The following is a 23,377-nucleotide window of genomic DNA, read 5'->3' as shown; positions in this document are numbered from 1 at the left end:
GTGATGTTTCATCTCCTGAATTGGGTGAACATTACACTAATTTATTTGAAAATGTTGTTGTTTCTGAAAAACCTACTCTCAGGATTCATAATTACCATCCACAAGAAAACATTATTGGACACCTTAATGTAGGGGTTCAGACACGACATCAAGTTGCTTCTTCAAGTGACAATAATGCTCTATGTGCTTATGCTGACTTACATTCATCTGAGATTGCAACTGTTGCTAAATTCACTTGTTTTCTATCTCAAGTTGAGCCAACGACTCCTCGTGTGGCACTTCAAGATCCTTCTTGGGTAGAAGCCATGCAAGAAGAATTACAGCAATTTTCACGTTTAGGTGTTTGGGATCTTATTGACAAACCTGCTAGAGTCAAGAAGGCAATTCCGACTAAGTGGGTATATAAGTGTAAGAAAGACGATCGTGGGGTAATTGTGAGAAACAAGGCACGTTTAGTGGTGCAAGGTTTTCATCAGCAAGAGGGTATTGATTACACTGAAGTATATGCTCCAGTTGTAAGATTAGAGTCGATTCTAATCTTTCTGGCATATGCTGCTTACAAGAATATTAAAGTTTATTAAATGGATGTAAAAAGGCGCTGGTTCGTGTCCAAGCCCGGGTCAGGGCCCGTCGGGTTCGCATGTCCATTGAAGGTCAAGCGGTTCAAAACATGCTCAATGAACGCCGCACGCAAGCCGACCTCTTGAAAGAAGCAGAGGTATAAATATTCAATGGTTAAACGGACCTATATATATTATTATGTACAAATGTGTCATAAATTGTTTTAAAAAAATGTAGGAAGGATGGTGTGATCATAGAGGAACATTACAAGAGATTAAAGCCAAGATTCAAATGCGGCAAGAAGGTGCATTTAAACGTGACCGAGCACTCGTCTACGATCTTGCTCAGAAGGTATATAAATATGATTTTGGATGTTCTATGTATTATAATGAAAGGTATATAAATATGATTCTCTGAACATGTAGCAAAAAAAGTCAAACCCTGGATTTGACTCAAAAACAACTGGTTCGGTCAAGAGCCAACAGTTCGACACAAACAATTCGGGTTGGAGTTGGTTAGAGCGGTGGATGTCGGCTAAGCCATGGGAGAATCGGCTAATGGAACAGGGTCAAAGCGGCCCGTTGGAAACCACTCCACCCTCATCCAAGATTTACGCAGAAAGCCAAGAACTTAGCAAGAAGTCAACAGAACCCGAGTCTGTCAAAGTCAAACGAAACCACATGACCACTAGAATATCTGCAAAACCCCCTCCAGTCGCTGGTCAGCGCACTCGGTCAACATCTAGCCCGAGTTCGGAGCTTGTTAACGAAGAGAGCTCGGGTTCATCATCGTTGTGCACATCCACCACAACTCCACTTTCCATTGACCGAACTTGTCAAAAAGCCAACAGCAACAATTACTATAAACCGAGTTATATGTGTTTGACCGAGTCAACAAAGGCGAAGCAAAGAAACCCGTCTGCAAGAATCTACAGGCAGTCCATGGAAAAACAATTTGTTGTAATTATTAAATGGTTAAACTGGATTAACCTAGAAATTTTATACTAACCCAAACACAACATGACAGGAATCAAAAAATCATATAAGACACATAAACTAGAACACGGCGTGAGTTTTCACATGTTGAATAATAATAACATGTTTAACCTTGAATGTTATTTTTATTTTCTTTGTAAGGTAATATTCTACAATACATATTTTTAACAGAAAGTACAAATAGAGTATATAATGATCAAGTTTAAACTTTAACACCTCGTGTAAATTACTTTTTTTATCGATAAAAAAACTAGTATAATATACCAAATTAATTTAACTTATATCAGAAAATAACTTTTCTTAAAATGTCTAAAACAAAAGAGTAACACGACCCAAAATGACCCCTTTAGCTATTTGTTCATGGGCTTGACCTGAAACTGAATCGAACTTGTTTAGAGTAAATCCAACCCGACCCATTAAGATATAGATACTAAACTTACCTGATCAAGATATGGGAATCTTGATTCAAGATCATCAGCAGTCGGAAGCCGATCATGCGGGCCAAATTCATCGATCTCTTTAAGCAACTTCTGCTCGACTTCCGGATGCCCAGAAATCAAATAAACACAAGACGACAGAGTAAACGACGTGGTCGCTGACCCAGCCAGTAAATGCTCATAAGCAATGCTGCTAATATAGTCAGGTGTAAACAACTTCTTTGAAGCAGCCTCTGACTCTCTTGCTTTTAGTATCAATGACAAGAAGTCCTTTGACACTTTTTGTTCCTCTTTCATTTTGTTGACCACAATTTGTTCAAGTTGACTGTTCAACTTCCTGTTTGTCCGGTCAATTTTCCAGTCCATTGTGCATGGAATTCTTTTATGTATTTGACGAACGGGCTCTTGAAGGATTGGGAGAATGAGGCCTAAAATGATCGAAAATGAACCCGATAGGTCCATTTTGAGCATTGTGGTGGAGTAAATGTGTTGTTTGATGAATGATTTGATGTGCTTATCGGCGTGTTGATGGGAGGTTGACTTTGAGAGGCCAAAGTCAAACCCGAAAGCCGCTTTTCCAATAACATCGGTCGCCATTTTGAGCGAGAATTCGTTTAACGTTATGTCTTGATCATCTGTTGGGATGGTTTGTGATGTGGATTCGATGAAAGACTGCATCATTGGGGCTAATTTGGCTAAGTAAGATGGTTGGTAGACTGAAACTATAGTGTTTCTCATGGTTGACCATCTTGAATCCCTGAAATTGAAATCAAGTTTTGATTTTAAGTTTAGAGTAAATTATGCTGCTTCTGATCCATGTGGGTGGGTTGGCCTGTTTAACCGTTTCAGGCAAAAAAGAATTCTTGTACACCTATAGACTACTTGTGTAATTCATGAAAAACGTTAAAGGATTGTAAAATTTAAACCTCAGATCGTGATTTGTCAAAATATTTATTTTTGAATTGAAAGGGTTAAGCAAGACAAATCACATGGATCAAAAGAATGTAATTTAGTATAGTACTCTTTTAAGTTCATTATCAAGGGCAAATTTATACCTTTGGACCTTGGAAATTTACCTTATCCAAAAAAGGCCCTTTTTATGTAGTGGGGAAGCTAAAATAGGTGAAGGGATACTTCTGTTGGGAATCTCTTTAAATTTCTTGATTCCAACTTCTCTGCATAGTTCCGCATTAGCAACAATCACTAGTGGTTGTCTCCCCATGTGAAACCTGATTACATGTTTCACATTTTAGTCAATGGTTTTAGTGTATTTGACCTTTTAAAGTCAAAGAAAATAACTATTTGTGTAGGTCTATAGATGAATAGAGACCTAAGCCAACCGGCTAGTGCTTACTTGATAATTAGGCTACTTGTTATAAGGCTTTAATAGAGGCCCCAAAGGTGATGTAGCGTGGTAACGAGGCATTAACACCATGCCAGGGCGTTAAGGCCTGGGCGGTAAACAAAGGAAATGGTGTCATGGTAATGAGGCTTTAACAAGGCAAATGGTGGGGCTTTAATATGGAAATGTAATGGCTGTAAACCGTAACGCGGTGTCAATAGGCGCGTTGGTTAAAGCCCACTGCTTATGCGACAATAACATAACGCTTTAACCTGACGTTTAAATGTCCCACCACAATAAATAGCCTTGCTATAGTCTATAGATCAACGGTTTCTGTTTATTTATTTTTTTAAAAGAAAGTTCTTTGTTCATTGGAATCTTATGATTATATTTTGAAAGTTATAATAAGTCCCTGTCCGTTCAAATAATCCTATGAAAAGCTAATTCTTTAATTATTCAAGATTTTCTATCAACATGAAAATATTAGAAATATCTCGAGTATCCATTTGAACAAACTTGTATACCAAATAGCAAATGACTTTAATAGAAAGATTATTCAACTTGTATGTCACAAATAATTATCAATAATCTTAAAAAGGCTTGTAATCTAGTAAAACGTTTTGTTCTGTCAACTTGATAAATTTTAGAAGAGAAGAGGCTTTAACATGGTTATTTTGATTATGCATTTAGTAAAAACGAAATCAGAATTCCATCTAACCCGCAAACTGAACCCAATTTTCAAATCATCTTAGCTTTGTTTTTTAGTTTTAAATTCATTTGTCAAATCGTATTCAAAATTTGTGACTTTGAACTAATTGGACTCCAATTCCATTTCATTAATTTTATTTTTTTATAATTGAAGAGGTAGGTCCCAGCAGAGACCAGTTGGTCCCGCAAGACTCACCTTGAACAGGGTTGTCTGCGCAAAGGCCATCTGCTTCCGCAGGACCCACCATGCTCATAGAATCTTACGCGCAGTACGCAAGCTGTACACGCAGGGAAAGCCTCCCAATGGTGAAGTACCCCGCCTGTTCCCGCAGTTGCGGATACAAGCCATCAGGGAAGGCTACCCGCAGACAGCAGGGCTACACGTACAAGACTAGCTACTTCAGCAGTCACATGAAGGCATGAGCAAGGCGGGAACAATCCCGCCCAAATGAGCCAGTCTGATTCTGAAAGATCTTTTGTACCATACCTACCAAGGTATGGATAGGACAGACGATCTGACCAGAACAGCCCATGAGCCAATCACAGGGTGACAGCTCACCGACAACAGTGCGAGGAGGAGCACCCTCTAGTACTGTTTGTCACTATTAGCCGCTGCCTACTCACCAACCCTCACTGTGGAGCAGGCGCAGCCTACAGTTGGTGGAATAGTATTACTGTTGGCCGTAACCTATTCACCAACCAGCATGGCCTGCGTACAATCCACAGTCAGTAGGACGTGCATGGTCTACAGTTGGTGGAATAGTGCAGCCGACTTTATTACTGTTGGCTGTAACCTACCCACCAACCAGTATGGCCTGTGCGTAATCCACTGTTGGTTGAACAGGAATACTATTCAGCCGGCTGTACCTTCTAGAAAACCTACCTTCGGCTATAAATACTCCAATATCTTGGAATGGTAAGATCATCTACTATCTCGTATAACTTACTTGATAATTGCTCTAATAGTATTCATATACTTTTATATTCAAAGAGCAATATAGACTGATTCTCACGCCGGAGGGTGGTCACAAGGAGGAACCCCCCCCTTCTCAGTGACGAGCTTACGGTGTCTGTTTTGCAGGTTCCCTAAAGTACAACTTACTCTGCTGGACCTAACCTTCGTGGGAAACATTATCTAGCCCCCAGATTATCCATAATCTGCCCGGGGTCACTTAGTGTTTCTTCATTGGCGCCATCCGTGCATAAAGCTAGAACTACATCTTTCTCCAGTTTTTCAAAACTTCCAAGATGACTAGAGAAATTCCGGTAACCACAACCCCAGCCACTGGGGTTAACACCGGCAACACAATGTTTACAAACACTACCCCAGCCACCCAAGCTGGGGCAAGTGAAATACATTTTACGAACACTACCCCAGTCACTCATGTAGGGGCAAGTGGAGTAAATATTCCACTGGGATTCACTGATGCCCAGCTGGAAAAACGACCTCGAGCCCCTCGCCAAACACTTGATCAAGTGAAGGCATGGGCCGAGGCACGTCAAAGAGAATTTCAGGCTGAGTTGGACGAACGCTTGCGTTCAGTCCAACAAGCTGAGGAATTCGGTAGTACTCGCCAGCACCTCAACATGAGTAGTGAGTACGAGTACTCAGACGGCGAGGGGGAAGACTCCGACACCGACGCGAACCCTCGCCATAGGGCGAAAGGGAAGCGTAAGGAAACGGATCCCCAGCCAAAAAGGAACTTTGGGGAAGCATTCCAACCAGTCACGGAAAAAAGCTCTCGCGACTTCTCCAAGGCCTTTAGACCTACTGCTACAAACGCAGGAAGGTCAAAATTTGCAAGGGACATTGCAGAAGCAATCGCCCCGAGGAGTGCCAAACAAATGTCCAACGTTGGCACATACGATGGTCTATCCGACCCAGATGACCATCTGAACAGGTTCATTGCGGGGGCAACCGTCAGTAACTGGACGGAACCCACGTGGTGCTACATGTTCCAGATGACTCTGGTAGGAGCAGCCAGAGCATGGTTCGACCGTTTACCGGTCCACCACATTTATGACTGGGCAGACTTCCAGAACAAGTTCAGTCAACAGTTTAGTCAACAGAGGAAACACACTGAGGAGCAGTGGACGATCCTCAACTGTGTCAGAGAAGAGGATGAATCCTTACTAGACTTCATCACCCGCTTCAACTCCAAGAAGGTGAGTCTGGGCAACATCAGTGAAGACCTCGTTCGCGCCGCTTTCATTCAGGGCGCTGAATACCCAGAACTCATCCGCACTCTGACGGGTAAAGACGGTATGCCATCCACGTGGGATGCCATAATGACGGCAGCCAAGCGCTTTGCCGAAACAGAGAAACAGCTGGGAAGAGATCTCCCCCACAATACAAACCTCTACACGCAGAGGACAAGGGAGAATAATGTAAGAACCGCCCGGCTAAACAAAAAGAGGCGGCAAGGTATTTGGCAGTCAAGGATAAACTTTGACGCCCCCTCAAGCTCTCGCCCTCTGGTTGGCGGAAGGGACAAAACGCACCCTTTGAACCGAAAAAACCGCTGGACGCCACTCACCAAGAGCGTCACGGAGATATTTGCCACGGAAAAACTGCCATGGCCAAAAGCTCCAGTGATCCGACAGAAACCCAATGCGGATCAAAGCAAGTCTTGTGACTTCCATGGGACAAAGGGCCATAGCACTGAGGAGTGCACATCCTTGAGGGACATCGTCGAGACATTCGTCAAGGATGGGAGGCTCGCACACCTCGTGGCATCTATCAAGAAGGGAGGAAGGAACGACAACAGGTACAGGGGTAACGGACGGAAGCCCGTCGACATTAGCATCAACATGGTCCATGGTAAGGTCAGAGGAAGAAAGAGACCAATGACCGAACCATGCGCATGGAAGGAAGCAGAAGTGCGCTTCCCGCGAGTGCCGGGAGGCCCAAACAAAGAAGGCCCCATTGTCATTAAAAGCCAGCTGGGGCACTACATCACCTCCCGCACCCTCGTTGACAATGGCGCATCGTCGACAGTGATGTACAGGCAGTTCTTCGACAAGCTCGATGATGAAGACAAGGAACGCCTGGAGACGGTCTACGCTTCAATGGAAGGGTTTGACGGCAGCATGAACACTCCCTTGGGCATCCTATCTTTCCCCGTCACTCTCACTGATGGGAATTATTCACGCACGGAGGATGTGGATTTTGTTGTGATGAAAAAACCACATCATACGTATGACATCCTATTCGGGAGAGACGGGATGGCAAGATTCAACGCTGTGGTATCCTCAGTCCACGGCATGATGGGATGGCCAACAACTGAAGGCGTAGCGATGATCACGGGCATTCCCCAGGTATGCATCGCATCTGTCTCCTCTAAACCCAAACCGAAGATGGCCAAACAAACCATCACTGAGCCTGAACAGTGGGCATTCAATGGGAAATATCCCGATCAGGCCGTTACCATTGGCCCGACAATTGTTGATCCAACACGCACCTTACTCAAGCGCTTACTGCAGCGAAACGCAGACATCTTCGCGTGGACACCAGCCGACATGACTGGTGTACCCCGGGGAAAGGCAGAGCATAAGCTCAAATGCGATCCGGCCGTAACGCCGATCGTACAAAAGCGCAGAGTAATGGGGCCCGAGCAAACCAACGCGTGCAGAACCCAAGTCAAGGAACTCCTTGATGCGGGCATCGTGCGCGTTAGCAAATATCAAACATGGGTTGCAAATCCCGTAATGGTACCGAAGAATAACAAACAATGGCGCATGTGCATAGATTTCAAAGATTTGAATAAAGCATGCCCCAAAGATTGTTATCCGTTGCCAGAAATTGATCTCAAGGTGGATTCGGTGGCACCATTTCGCCTTAAATGCTTCTTGGATGCGTATAAGGGGTACCATCAAATCCACATGGCTGTGGATGACCAGGACAAAACCGCCTTTCGGACGCCCGATGGCACATTTTGTTATAAAATGATGCCGTTCGGACTTAAGAACGCGGGGTCCACGTACCAACGACTAATGGACAAAGAGTTTCACGCCCAAATTGGGAGAAACTTGGAAGTCTATATGGATGATTTGGTCATCAAAAGCCCCGAGCCAGAGACGATGTTGAAAGACATTGAGGAAACTTTCAACACGCTCAGAAAGATAAACATGAAGCTCAACCCGAGCAAGTGTTCATTTGGGGTGGAAGAAGGGAAGTTCTTAGGGGTCATTATTACTAAAGATGGCTTCAGAGCGAACCCTGAAAAGGTCGAAGCCATTGTCAAAATGGAATCACCTACCACCATAAAACAGGCTCAAACACTTAATGGACGACTAGTCGCGCTTAACCGCTTTTTGGCAAACCATGCGGATAGGTCGTTCCCTTTTGTGTCAACACTAAGAAATTGTTTAAAGAAAACGCACTTCCGCTGGACACCAGAAGCGGAAGCAGCTTTCCAGGAGATTCGATCACGCCTGATCGAACTCCCAACACTCACAGCACCACAAGCGGGAGAGGAGTTAATCCTATACCTCTCCGCAACAGATAGAGCAACCGGGGCAGTCCTGCTTGTAGAACGAAAAGGCATCCAGATGCCAATCTATTATGTTAGCCGCGTGCTGGCAGACGCGGAAACCCGGTACTCTACCCTGGAAAAACTGGTCTTGGCACTTATACACGCTTCACGCAGGTTGAGACGATATTTCCAGGGTCACCCAATCACTATTCTCACCAACTTCAAACTCTCAAATGTTCTAGGCAAACCCGAGTTATCGGGACGCCTAGCCAAATGGGCAATTGAATTGGGAGAATATGCGATTCAATACAAGCCGAGACCAGCCATTAAAGGCCAGGTCCTGGCTGATTTTATTGCCGAAGTCCCCGCTGCGCGGGAGAAAGAGTGCCAGGAGGAGGTTCAACCCTCCCCAGCACACGAAATCGATGAGGTCTGGCGACTCTATACTGATGGAGCAGCTAGTAACGAGGGTTCAGGCGCAGGGTTAAAATTAACAAACCCAGCAGGCCAGGAATATACTTATGCTATTCGGCTGGATTTCCCAAGTACGAATAACGAAGCTGAATATGAAGCATTCCTGGCCGGATTGAGGATTGCGCGTAAAATGGGTGTAAAAAATTTGGAAGCCCATGTAGATTCCATGCTAGTGGCAAACCAAATAAACGGGACGTACACGGCTGTAAACGACACAATGGCCCTGTACCTTGCCCAGGCCAAAGCCATCATGCGCGATTTTAATGATTGTAAAGTGATACATGTCAAGCGCAGCGAAAACAAATCTGCGGATGCGTTAAGCAAGCTTGCATCACTGGCCTTCACCCACTTGGGTAAGGACATCCGCGTGGAACTCCTCGAAACACCATCAGTCCCGCACAAGGAAATTTGTGTCATCCAAACCGGTACAAAAACATGGATGACCCCAATAATAAAATACCTTGAAGCAGGAACGTTACCAGAGTCGAAGTCACAGGCAAGAAAACTACGCTGTAAAGCACTGAATTATCAGCTGGTCAATGACACCCTTTACAGACGTAACTTTCTTGGCCCATTGTTAAGATGCGTGGACAACCAAGATGCTGACTACCTCCTAAGGGAGGTTCACGAAGGCATCTGTGGAGTACACGCAGGCCCCCGCGCTGTGGTAGCCAAGCTAAACAACGCGGGATACTTCTGGCCGGGTATGCATATGGACGCGTTGGCATACATCAGAAAATGCAGATCTTGTCAGCTTTACGCACCCAACACGCATCGCCCGAAAAATGAACTTGTTCCTGTCACTTCCTCATGGCCATTTCAGAAGTGGGCCATTGACGTGACAGGCCCATTTCCAACAGCAGCTGGGAATGTTCAGTTCCTAGTGGTGGCCATTGACTACTTCACCAAATGGATAGAAGCGAAACCTTTAGCCCAAACAACCGCAAAGCATATCAAAAAATTTATTTGGGAATTTATTATTTGTCGTTTTGGACTTCCACAGAATTTGGTAAGCGACAATGGCACCAACTTTGCTGACAAGAAGCTACAGCAGTGGCTGAAAGAACTTCAAATCACCCACACCTTTACCTCAGTGGCACACCCGCAAGGTAACGGTGAGGTAGAAAGAGCAAACAAGAGCATCGTCGAAGGCATCAAGAAAAGACTCTTGGAACACAGATCCGGCTGGGTGGACGAGCTTCCGCACGTCCTTTGGGCAAACAGAACGCTGAAGAAGACCAGTACGGGAGAAACCCCGTTCAGTCTCACTTATGGCACTGAAGCCATGATCCCAGTCGAAATCGGTTTACCCTCACCAAGGGTCTTAATCCAACCAGAAGACAATGATGCGGAAAGACGGTTAGACCTTATGCTAACCGAAGAGCGCAGAGACTTAGCCGCCGTGCGTGAAGAAAACTACAAACGACAAATGCAAAAGTACTACAACACGCGGGTAAAACTCTGCAACTTCAAGGAAGGAGACTACATACTGCGTAACAACGAGGCTTCGAACCAACAACGCCCAGGAAAGTTGGCCCCGATTTGGGAAGGGCCATACATCATCAAAGAAGTTCTGGGAAAGGGCGCGTACCGGCTCGAAAGGCTCGATGGCACTCCCATCCCTAGAACATGGAATGGAGCTCAATTACGCAAATGTTATATGTAGATCAATTCCAACTTGTAAAGAAAAGGCCTAGAGCCACTTCTAATGGAAATGATTCTCCTTTCACGATGTATTGATAGCTTGTAACCTATGAACTTCCCTTACGGGAAGAAGTAGTTGCGTGTGGAAGGCGGCAATACCCGCATAAACACAACGCCAAAATGTTAAAAAAGTTCCTAAGGAAAACCTACACGCAGGTCAGATGTAGGTAAAGTTTAGCCATCCTTGGAAGTGCAAGTGACGGTCTTACCCGCACAATCACGAACAAGGAAGCCAAACTTAACTTACCGTCTACCACGTTATAAGGTTAACTTATGAACACTTAAAAAAAGGACAAGAAAAACCTACACGCAGGTCAGATATAGGTCTAAAGTTAAAGCCATCCTAGTAAGTGCAAGTGACGGTTACACCCGCACAATCACGAAAGAGGGAGCGAAAACTTTAGTCCATTATCAACCACGTTCAAAGGTTTAACTTAATGCCTTAGAAATTTTGAAAAACCTACACGCAGGTCAGATAAAGGGTAAAGATTAGCCATCCTACCAAGTGCAAGTGACGGTTTTACCCGCACAATCACGAAGGAGGAGGCGAAACTTTAACCCATTATCAACCACGTTCAAAGGTTCTTATTCTAAGCACTTGGGAAATTGCTAATTTAAACTAAGTATGCAAGTCATAAGTTTATAAAGCAAAGAACCCAAGGAAATAACAATCTTATACGCAAAGAGATTAATATTTCACAATCAATTACAAGAAGGGCTGGGTAACTACCCGCCTAAAAGAAATCTATACAAAGCTAAGTCTATCCTAGCAGCGGGAAGGGATCTTCAGGATCAGGCTTCAGGGCCACCTCCGCTTGGGCCAGCACCATCAGAGCGCGGCTGCCCAAGGAAAGCCTTAAGGATGTTTAGCCCATCATCAGCAGCAGCGACTTCATTCACCTTCTCCACCACTGGATGCGGGAAGGCAGCATACTGATTCACAGCTTGGTCATAAGCAGCTTCAGTATTAACATTGAATAAAGGGAAGTTGGAGGGCGGAAAGCCTCTCTCAGCAAACCCTAGACCAAGCAGGAAGCCAGTCTTCTGCCCATCCTCATGAGAAGCGTTGAGGGCTGCGCTCATTGCATCGTCGTAAGAGGTCTCTGAGAGGACCTGACGCACAACCTACAAAAGAATACTTAGAACATTTTCTAATTACGAGCAGAAAGCGTAAAGAAAAAGAGGATACCTGAGGCAACGCTTCTCGAAGCAACCATTGGAGGGTAGCTTGACTTTCTTTACAAGCACGTTCGGCTCCGCTTTTATCAAGGTTGGCAAGTTGAACTTCCTTGGCGGCAGCTTCTTCGACGCTTTTGAGTTTCCTTTCAGTACGGTCAAGCACCCCCCTCTGGTCAAGGATCTCCTGCAGCTTCTTGGCATCTTCCATTGCCAAGGCGTCATGAGCATGCTGAAGAGCCTTTAATTTGCATTTAAGCTGCTCATTCTCTTCGCGAAGTGGCTCAGCAACAGCTTCAGCCTTGGCAGCCCTCTCAGTTGAGTTTCGCGCAGTCTCCTTGGCCAGCCGAAGCTGTTCATTCACAGCTTGGGCAGCCTTGGAGCGGGCCTCGAGTCGCGCCTGGACTTCAACCTCAAGGGCCTTGAATGCCTTCTCCTTCTCGGCTGCGGCAGCGGCCAACTGCCGGTTCTCCTCCCGAAGAGCCCGCGCTTCAGATGTATCTTTGGCGCGAGCTGCTTTTAACTTGTCGTTTTCACGACAAAGCAGCTCGACGCGGGGCTGCGTTCGGGCCTGGAGAACCCGAAGCTCATTGGTTAGCCTACCCTCTTGGTAGCTAGCCATGGCTTCCCCCAACGCACCATGAGGAGCAGCGTGGCGAGCCCAGTCCACGCACTCCACAGGGGTGCGAAGGGTTGTTCCTCGGCGTATGTTCCATCTTGGAACATACACTTCATTGGAATCCGACACTGCAAAAGAAACAAAGGCAGTTAGGAAAAGATGATAAAAATATGTAAAGGAAAAAGAACCCTACGTACCTGTAGGGTCAATAACAGGCCGATAGCCGCCAAACCCATCACCTGAACCTAAAGGAAATCCATCCAACAGGTCAGGCAGACGGGAAGGTGGCATAGATCGGCGGGAAGCCTGGCGCATACCTGAAGGTCCGGCCGTCGGTGCCGGTGGCGCAGGTATAGTGGCAGCCGCTGTGGTAGCCATGGTTGGCGCCACCTCCTCAGCAACAGTAACCGCCGGCTCCGTGAAAGATGCTGTAAAAATTGCACTCACGGCCGGCGGAGACACCTTCTCAGCTGGAACAGCCTCAGGAAGGCTGGAACCAGCGGAAGCAGGCGTAGACGCCTGGGTCGATGCCTCGGGAAGGCTGACCGAGCCTACCGTCATTGGCGGGGGAATACTTGCTCCAACTCCACCCTGGAATGCGTCAACATCCACACCTACACAAGCAAAAGTGTTAGAAAAATTTATTTTAAACAACAAATCTAGACAAGAATTATGGGGGTACTTACGGGGTTTCTTGAGCTTGAACGCACGGACGAGCGGGGGCGAACCCGATGGAGCCGGCCTCTTGCCACCGGTAACCGTCGTTGCCGCTGCCTCCTCGGAGGTGACACCTGCAGCCTCCGGAGCGGTGGTCTCTTCACCACCGGGCTTCCCCGCCACCTCTGCATTATCTGACTCCGAGTCAGATAGGACTACCGGGTCGGCCGTAGAGGCCACCTTCTCCTTGCCCTTCGCGACGGCAGCCTTTCTCTTCCGCACCAGTGGAGGACCTTCTGCGGATTCCTCAGAAGAAGAAATGTCATGAACTCCAGCAGCAGGCACAGCTTTGAGAGGTTCAGGGTAGAAGATAGGCTTACCTGGCCGACGGTGGCTCAGGATCTCTTGGCCTGGCGGGTAAACCTCCACAAACCGACCCGCAGTCTGCTCGAGGATGGGCAACTCGTTCTCGTCCAGAGCACGAGTACCCATCCGCGCAGGACCATCTTCCTCCCGCGGATTCAGGAGCGACTGAAGATCGTTACCCTCTGAAATCAACAAGAAAGTTAGAAAAAATCGTAGTCAGCAAAAAAGAAACAAGACATACCATAAGGGGTAGAGTTCGAACCATATTCAAGGACGATCGGAACCTTATCCGCATTCGCCGCCTTCCACACCCGGCTCATCCCCAGCATCACCATCGCCGACTCCGGAAAACGGAAAACCGGGGACTGGACCCGGGATATCTTCGAAAACCATTCCGCCTCCTCGTAGTTAAGGGCGGGAAGGTTCGGAAGCGCCTGGCCATTCTTAAACTTCATGGCGATGGGGACGGCGCGGGCGGATATGAAGAAGAACTCTCTTCTCCATGAGCGAAGACTCCGCTCGGTGGTACAAATCTTTAAACCCTTTATACGGGTTGTAAGAGTGTACCACCCCTGGATGCACCTCCAAGTGTAGAAGGTCATCAGACGGTCAACAAAGGGCTCAAGGCCCAGTATCCGGCACACCCACTCAAAGTGCCGGACCTTGGCAATGGCCATGGGGTGCACCTCTGTCAGGTGCACACCGTGCCTCTCCAGGACACGGTACACAAACTTTGTCAACGGAAACCTAAGGTTTCCGTAGACAAAGAATGCAGCATAAACCCCGATCTTGCCACTAGGGGCATCGTACACAGTATGGTGGGGTTCAGGAAACTCAGGCTCGAGAGACTCGAGCATGAACTTCCTGACGATATACTGGTACAGATCGACAGGAAGAGAACACTGGCATTCGCCAGCAGTCTTCTGATCGTCAGTATCATGAGAAGACATGGTGGAAAAAAGAAAAAGATTTCAGAGTAAGGCTTTACTGAACAGAAAAATTTGCCGGAAATTACTTGAGAAGAAGAAGAAAGGTGAAAGTGTGAATTACAGATAACTCTCTTCCCCTTTATATAGTAATCGCAATTAATGCGGTGAATTTAATGCGGAGGAGAGAGAAATCAAAGGTGCAATGAAACTATGACACGTGGCAAAAAGCAGGCTGGCAACAGCTGTTGAAAGGACGTGTGCCAGTAATTTCGCGGCCACGCGCCAGAAAAATCACGCCCACGCGCCTGAAAAAGCGACTGGAATGACCATGTTCTGTCACGTCACCATAACTTCCTGCACGTCCTGACACAGTCAGAAGAAACTGTCGCGCGACGTTTCAGAGGTTTGGACTGTTCTTATCTTTTCACCAACTCTTCGAATTTCAAAATTCAAAATTCGAAAATATTAAAAAATAAGCGGGAAAATCCCCCCTTACCTTGGCAAACAAGTAACCGTAAGACGGATGCGGGTACAGTGTTAAGGCGAAACCCTTCACACACCTAGCACCCGCAGGGAATTGAAGCCAAGAAAACCTTGGCAAACAAGTAACCATAAGACGGATGCGGGTACAGTGTTAAGGCGAAACCCTTCACATACCTAGCACCCGCAGGGAATTGAAGCCAAGTATTCCTCGGCAACCAAGTAACTATAAGACGGGTGCGGGTACAGTGTAAAGGCAAAATCCTTCACATACCTAGCACCCGCAGGGAATTAACGCCAGGAATACCTTGGAAGTAAAGTAACCGTAAGACGAGCGCAGGTACAGTGTTAAGGCAAAACCCTTCACATACCTAGCGCTCCGCTGGGAATTGAAACCAAGAAGGATCTTCTGGGCAATGCTTGCGGAAACGGAAATAACATCCCCGCATAGCGGGAGCGTCGAGAACTACGTTGTTTGAAGCTCCAAGATGGAATTGGTGGTCTTAACATAATTGATCACTATGTTCGAAACTACCAAAACCTCATGGAAAATACATACAACTGGGACTCAATGCTCCTGACTTGCGAGGAGGTTACAGACCTACCCGCATCATACCCAAAGACCAAGCAGGAAACTCGGGCATTTCTGCAAGTGACAAGGACTTCCCATGGAAAACCTTACAAAACCCTTTTCAAAACCCTTTGCTTAAGTCCAAAAGTTCACCTCACTTTATTAAACACGCATGAGAAGAACATTGGACTGGGGGGACTTGAAGAGGTAGGTCCCAGCAGAGACCAGTTGGTCCCGCAAGACTCACCTTGAACAGGGTTGTCTGCGCAAAGGCCATCTGCTTCCGCAGGACCCACCATGCTCATAGAATCTTACGCGCAGTACGCAAGCTGTACACGCAGGGAAAGCCTCCCAATGGTGAAGTACCCCGCCTGTTCCCGCAGTTGCGGATACAAGCCATCAGGGAAGGCTACCCGCAGACAGCAGGGCTACACGTACAAGACTAGCTACTTCAGCAGTCACATGAAGGCATGAGCAAGGCGGGAACAATCCCGCCCAAATGAGCCAGTCTGATTCTGAAAGATCTTTTGTACCATACCTACCAAGGTATGGATAGGACAGACGATCTGACCAGAACAGCCCATGAGCCAATCACAGGGTGACAGCTCACCGACAACAGTGCGAGGAGGAGCACCCTCTAGTACTGTTTGTCACTATTAGCCGCTGCCTACTCACCAACCCTCACTGTGGAGCAGGCGCAGCCTACAGTTGGTGGAATAGTATTACTGTTGGCCGTAACCTATTCACCAACCAGCATGGCCTGCGTACAATCCACAGTCAGTAGGACGTGCATGGTCTACAGTTGGTGGAATAGTGCAGCCGACTTTATTACTGTTGGCTGTAACCTACCCACCAACCAGTATGGCCTGTGCGTAATCCACTGTTGGTTGAACAGGAATACTATTCAGCCGGCTGTACCTTCTAGAAAACCTACCTTCGGCTATAAATACTCCAATATCTTGGAATGGTAAGATCATCTACTATCTCGTATAACTTACTTGATAATTGCTCTAATAGTATTCATATACTTTTATATTCAAAGAGCAATATAGACTGATTCTCACGCCGGAGGGTGGTCACAAGGAGGAACCCCCCCCTTCTCAGTGACGAGCTTACGGTGTCTGTTTTGCAGGTTCCCTAAAGTACAACTTACTCTGCTGGACCTAACCTTCGTGGGAAACATTATCTAGCCCCCAGATTATCCATAATCTGCCCGGGGTCACTTAGTGTTTCTTCAATAATAGAACATAAGCTTTTATCTTTTTATTTTTTTTATTTTTACCGTTTCTCTTATTTCACAAATTGAGTTGTAATAACAAAACATAGAATATTAAATATATTAAGTTAACTAAGTAGCTCGTATGATATATTTAACTTCAAATATATTAAATTACTAGACGGGTGTCCGTGCGATATAGCGGGTAACACTAAATCCTAGTAATCACGTAACAATTATAGATGTTCATGGTTAGTTTGAAACCTTGAAACCGTTCAAATTACAAATAATCGGTTTGGTTTCATGGTTGGTTTTTCCTTTAACTTTTGGTAATGGGGTTTCTAAATTTTCCATAGCAAACAGTTAATTTGCAGTTTATACCGACAACCGACCATATAAAATCTGACCGGGCGGTAAATTTATAATTAAAGCTCCATCCGTTAAACTAAATCGTTAGTAATGATTGAATTTAAATTTTCAACGGTGTGTTTCGGTCTTCAACGATAACAAAATGTTATTGACGGTTTGACTCACGGCTTAATTTAAAAACCATCAAAACCGAATTAAGAAAACACCCATAGGTTACATGTTAATTTTTTTTAATTAAAAAAACAATTAGAACAATAATATACTCAAATTAAAGACAATAAAATGCTCATTTTTATGGTGTATTTTTTTAAAAAAAATATTAACATACGAAAAAGTTATGGCCGTTTAAAAATCGTTGATGGAAAGTTGGTTTAAAATTGAAACTAAAAGAAATATATGAGTAAAAATGATGGACCAAAGTTGAAACTATTTTATAAATTTACAAAACTTGAGTTAAGTAAAGAGGGAAATATTGTAAATATTTTTAAACATATTTTATAATAAACAAGTTTGTCATTCTGTTACATGCTTTATGAGATACCATATGCATTATAAATTATTAATTACTTAAAAACTTAGTCATGTCTCATGTATTATATATAGTATATATATTAGTGTCTTAATATTTCTTTCTTGCATTTAGGTGTATAAAACATAGTTTTAATCTACTATATTTCCTATAACTCCTGTTATTCAAGTCAACCCGAATTTATATCGGATTTTTGAATCCTAACACATGAATATAACCCGAATAAACAAAAACACTGAAGCTATGAACACCTATAATTATTAAGTGTAAACAAATCAGCCACTTCTCATCTTCTTAAACAACCAAATCAAACAAAATAGAACAAGATAGATCAATATAAACCTGTATATAGGACCATATTTCTTGGCAAGAACAGCAAACAAATCAGGACCGTGTTTTGCAAACAATGGCAAGTGTCCGAACAACGGGATGGCTGGAGGACCCGGAACCTTTCGTACGCTCCAAACCGGTTGGTAGAAGTAGACCAGAACTGAAGCTAGCAAGGCCAATATGGTAAAAACCGATGATGTAAAGGACACAGGTCCAACAAACTCTGTAATGATCGATGTGTCCATTTGAAGGGATGATTTGGAAGTGGAAACCAAGAGGGCATTTATGGGATGAAAAAAGGAATCTAATGGTCGATGGTTTTTTTGACTTTTTGTTGGTTTCAACATCTTTGGAATCAGTTTGTCTTGTCGTTTTTGTTTCAGTTAAGACCATGTGTAGTCGTAAAGCTTCACATCCAGGGGTTATGCGTCACGTGACGTTCAGTCAGAGTTATGGTTTTGTACAAAAACAGGTTGTAGTCATAACTCTCCACATCCAGGGGTTATGCGTCACGTGGCGTCCAGTCATTATAATTTTATTTGTTTTTTTTAAATAATAATTCATTTAAATAAATTAACATAAAATTAAAAATTACATTAAACTTCCAAATAAAAATTACATTAAACTAAATTAAAAAAAATACATCAAATTAAAATAAAAAAACATAAATAATACTAATAAAACTAAAACTCATTTATATTTTTCTAAAATTTTCGCTCGTCGAGTGGCTTTTAGAGATTGGACTATCGGGTCGTCTTCGGATAGCTCGTTTGATAAAATCTCGATGTCTTTGTCCATCTCATTCCTTCGAAGTAGGTCGACGACGTCCAAATTTACTTGAAGTCGTTGGGTTCCAAGTTGGTGTAAACCTTGGAGTCGAGAGTTCATTAATTGGAATTGGCTTTCCAATTCGGGATTCGAACCCGTTGCCGACGACGAACCGGCCCCTTTCCCCTTTCCTTTGCCTTTGGTTCTTCTACCCCCCGGCCGAGGCATGTCGGTAGTATTCACGGGGTCATTATCGCTTAAGTTGAAGTTTCGAGCGTCGGAACGGGACGTGTCTGGATCAACCGAAGAAGATGTTTTAGACTTTTTTTACGCGGACCACTTTCGGCTTCGGCTTCGGCTTCGGCATCCAACACCAAGCCCCATTTTGGGTGAAACCTCAATAGGTCTTTCCAAATGCCAAAGTAGTTGAAGGTCCCGCTGACCTTATGTTGAAACTCAACCAACGCGTTATCCATGACTTCCGCGTCCGAGACACCGCTACTCCTAGTTCGATTCATCCGAGAGAAAACCGTATGGAAAGCCATGCATTTGGTGTTTATGTCGCCCCATTTCGACAGGAACGAATCATTTTCTCGACGCGAGTCCCCGCCAAGGTTGTGAAACCTCTCTATAATTTTGTGCCAAAATACCCCCGTTTTTTGATAGTTCGCTAAAAAAATAAAAACATTACAAGTTTAATGTTTGTTATAAGAAATTTAAAAAAATATATATGCATTTTAAAAACCTACCGCATTTGGCATCTTCCGATATTTGGTACCAAGCACGAGCACATAGTACGCACTCGTCGATACTCCACGCTATCACCGTCTTTTTAACCCGAGGTTCGCCGGCGGGCTTCTTTGCGTGTTTTTTCGAACGTCCGCGTTAGCTCGAACCGCCCTCGGGTTGTGTCTCCGGCACGAACTCGACCTCGGGTTGGGTCTCCGGGGCGGGTTGGGAACCCGAACCCACAAAAATGTTTGTCAATGGGTTTTGGAAACCGGGCACCGCATTTGGCATAGAGTTTTGTAGAAGTGCAAAGTACGCGGCCATTTGCGGGTCATAAATTTGCGGGACGGGTACGGTTGGAGTCGGGGCGGTAGATTGGTTCGGTTGTGGATTTTAGTTGGCTTGACGGGCATATTGACCGAAACCGAGAATATTTTGGTTGTTGTTTGGAAACATGAGGGTAGAAATATTAGTGTAAATATTTATGTAAATTGGTAGATTGGAAGGAATGTGTTAAAAAATATGAGTTTGGTTTGTTTATATAGTATAAATATAATTAATTTTTTTTTTAAAACTCCAACGGCTCCATTCAACGGTAACATTTTGATTCTCGTGCCCATTCTAGCGTTTTAGACACAACGCGGAAAAAAAAACTTTAACATAACGCGGGGGGGGGGGGTGTACCCCCGCGTTTTCGTCCTTGAAGCTACACATAACGCACCACTACGGGTGGTCTAATAATGATTTGGAGCACTTTTCCTTGATTGGTTGGTGTCACTTCACTGTTTTAAAAAATATGTGTTATTTATACACCCTTTATTGGGTTATTGGGTGTATATGGAAGATAAATGTGTGTTAAAAAGGTGTGTAAATATTAAAAAAGGGTGTGTGAATAACCATGGCCTTTTAAAAAGGATGTTTATATACACGGACCGTATATGTATCAATTTTAAATGAATTGTGTTAGAAATTTAAATTGATGATTTCGGTAAAAGAGTAAAAACTGAGGTGTCAAATGGTGCATGAGTTATGACAGGATATCTTCGAGAATTGTGAACATCTTTTGGGGTCGCAGGAGAAAAGAAATTTATTTAATATTAAATTAGTTAAGTTTAAATATGTATATTTAAAAAAATATAATTTTGTTTTAAATAAAGTTGGGCCTATTGGGGTGTCGGGCCAGAGTCGACCACCCGACCCTGCCTCATAGTCGTCCTCGAGTGATGATTAAGACTTGGGATCTTATGGTTTCAAGTTCGAAACCTATTGGGAGGGGGGGGGGGTCCCATAGTGGTGGGTTTCATTCTTGATGTGTTCCTAAGTGAGTTAGGTCTACAACGTCAAAATCAGTATAGATAGTTGATGCGACCTCGGGAAGCCTTACTCGGGTATTGGGTAGTTCCAACGGTCGTTAAAAAAACCGAGGTGGTAGCTAAGCTCCATTTAATTGGAACTTTATTTCTTAAGCTTGGGCTTGGCTTGTTTGGATGGTTAGCCTCCTTGAGCCAGCTGATAAGTTAGGCTCAAGCTTGTTTAACTTCGATTTCTTTTAAGCTTTAACAATCCGATTTTGACTAGCTTACGAACGGCTCGGTTCATTTACACCCGGTACCCGGTAGTTCCATTCATTTTTCATCGAGTTAAACAAGAATGATTTATAGAGATGACTAAACGTCCTTATAAATTGTTGGTTGAATATACTTTCAACATTATGTTTTATGTTCATCTTAGTTTGTAATTGTAAATTGACAAAGATGCACATATATAAAGACCGGATTTTTGTTATTAGAGAAAAAAGGAATTATAGTGAAGCCAAATGAAACAAGACGGTGCATATGAAAGCCATGTAGGGTTTACCAATCTATACATGCTAAAGATAAGGAGATATTAAGTGTAAATCTTAATTGTATTGATTGTTAATGTTGTTATTACTTGATTACAAATAATTTTATTTATAACCATACAATTACTTGTTAGACAATAATAGGAGAAAAAAACTAGCTCAAAAACCTCATAGGTTTGTAAGTACGACAACTAGATCCACGCACTTACGTAAGATTATGTAACATAACAAAAATATGGGATCAAAAATGCCAAGTATTCAAAGTACAAGGACCAATTTTGAAAACCTGTCTTCTTAACCCACCGCTATACGCGATACCCCATAGCCACAACGTCATCGCGTATTGTGATGACGTGGTCTGACAGGAGATGACACGTGCGCCGTCACGTGGCACCGCGTATCCAGCCACATGGCACACGTGGCAAGCCTATTGGTTATACGACAAGGCTAGTCGCGATACGCGAAAGCCTCCCAAAGACCCATCGCGTATTGCTATGGAATAAAATAATAATAAATCTGTTGATGACTCATCGCTACACGCGATGAATCCAAAGCAAAGACCCATCGCGTTCAGCTGACCAGCCCTCTCATTTCATCATACTCAACTCACTATCCCTCTAAAACACTCTCTCTCACTACCTCGAAAAGCGTGCCACAAATCCGACATTCAAACCTCGTAATTCGTGCCCAATCCTAACGTTGCCTCGAAATACGTGCCACCACGAGACGAGCCGGCACCCCGCCTCGAAGTGCGTTCCAACAAAGTTTGATGAACGACATGCCTCGATTTGCGTGCACAAAGTGTTGACCAAGATCTCCTTGATAAAGTGCAAGTGTAGAGGTGCTGCCCGAGAGTCTAGAAAAGTATAAGCCAAACAAGGTTTGGGTAATGCCCGAATAAATATTAATATAATATTAAGGCTTAGGCCTTAGTCGAAGGTATACTCAATACTTCGAGAAAATAAATAAAGAAAATATATAACAAAAAAAATATAAATAAAAGATGTTATTATAAATAAGAGATATTAATATATAATAATTCCTTGTTAAGTAATAAAAATATTATTTAAGTTTCTTAAATTGTTAGTGCACGGTTTTGTCGTCTCGAGTCTTTGTATTTAACGTTTGTAATTTATTATTATTATAATGTTAAGGGGTATTTATGGAAAAACCATCCCATTTGTTATGTAAAGGTTCATTCGTTAAGGTTGTTTAACGAATGAGCCCATTCGCTATTTGTACAGTCGATTCGTTAATGATGTTTAACGAATGGAACTTAGTTAGTTATGTATGTATCCCATTCGTCATGGAATGTTGACGAATGGGGGTATAGCGAACGAGTCATTCGATATACATTTCGTTTGACTTATGTAAAGTTAACGAATGGAGCCCATTCTTTACGGGATGTGTAACGAATGGGATCCATCGTTTATATATGGTTGTGTTGCCTTGGTTAATTTAAGTATTGTTTAAACTATATACTGAACCCCTGTCTCAGTTCTCTCTCGTCATTACTTCGTTAATCTTATTACTATTATAACTACATAATTAATAGCATATCATATAACTAGATCTAAGTTCTAATCAACCTAATACAGATATGTGTTGATTGGATCTAACCGGTGTTCTACATAAATAATAAGTAAAGAAATAAAGTATATGTTTCTTCGAGAAGAAGAAACGTAGTGTTTAGAAAAGTAAACAAGTAAAACTAAAGGTTTAAAACTTGTTAAATAAAGAAAAGATATTTTGAACTAAAGGTTCGAATAGAAAATATAATCGAGGTAAAGATTATACAAAATAGACTAAAGGTCTAAAGATAGATTATTGATCTAGTAATAGCAAAAGGTTATACTCGTACTATAGGTCCGAGAGAGTAAAAGAAAGACTAGCCGGTTAGTGAAGTGAAGCTGATGTGAATACGCCCCAAACTTTTAACTTGTTTAATCGAGTCAATTAAATTGATTACATGAGATTACGTATCTCTAAAACATTATAAACAAAAGTAATCGTTGGCCCTCAGGCTATCATGTACGCTTTCTTGGATCCTAACATATGTGGTAGACGGTGGGCACACCGCGCCACACCTGGTTATATGC

General features: G+C 43.6%; 1 protein-coding gene and 1 pseudogene across 2 annotated transcripts; one reads left to right on the top strand and one right to left on the bottom strand.

The window, feature by feature from the left end:
* Positions 1-592: 592 nt before the first annotated feature.
* On the top strand, positions 593-1,568 carry LOC143545962 (protein IQ-DOMAIN 6 pseudogene; annotated as a pseudogene). The gene is made up of 3 exons (XR_013137534.1): positions 593-718; positions 799-912; positions 987-1,568. The product of XR_013137534.1 is annotated as a protein IQ-DOMAIN 6 pseudogene (transcript).
* Positions 1,569-1,953: 385 nt separating this feature from the next.
* LOC143545960 (cytochrome P450 711A1-like) lies at positions 1,954-18,254 on the bottom strand. Its single transcript, XM_077037724.1, has 3 exons — positions 17,951-18,254; positions 3,070-3,222; positions 1,954-2,750 (listed from the first exon to the last, which is right to left on the bottom strand). The coding sequence occupies exons 1-3, from the start codon at positions 18,181-18,183 to the stop codon at positions 1,973-1,975; spliced, it is 1,164 nt and encodes a 387-aa protein (XP_076893839.1). The 5' UTR covers positions 18,184-18,254; the 3' UTR covers positions 1,954-1,972.
* Between the last annotated feature and the right edge of the window lie 5,123 nt (positions 18,255-23,377).

This window comes from Bidens hawaiensis, unplaced genomic scaffold, assembly GCF_021521415.1.
Source record: "Bidens hawaiensis isolate Kalapana, Puna unplaced genomic scaffold, B.hawaiensis_p1.1 tig00014139_1, whole genome shotgun sequence".
Taxonomy (NCBI): Eukaryota; Viridiplantae; Streptophyta; class Magnoliopsida; order Asterales; family Asteraceae; genus Bidens; species Bidens hawaiensis.
The sequence above is the reverse complement of the archived record's forward strand: the minus strand, read 5'-3'. Positions and strand labels throughout refer to the sequence as shown.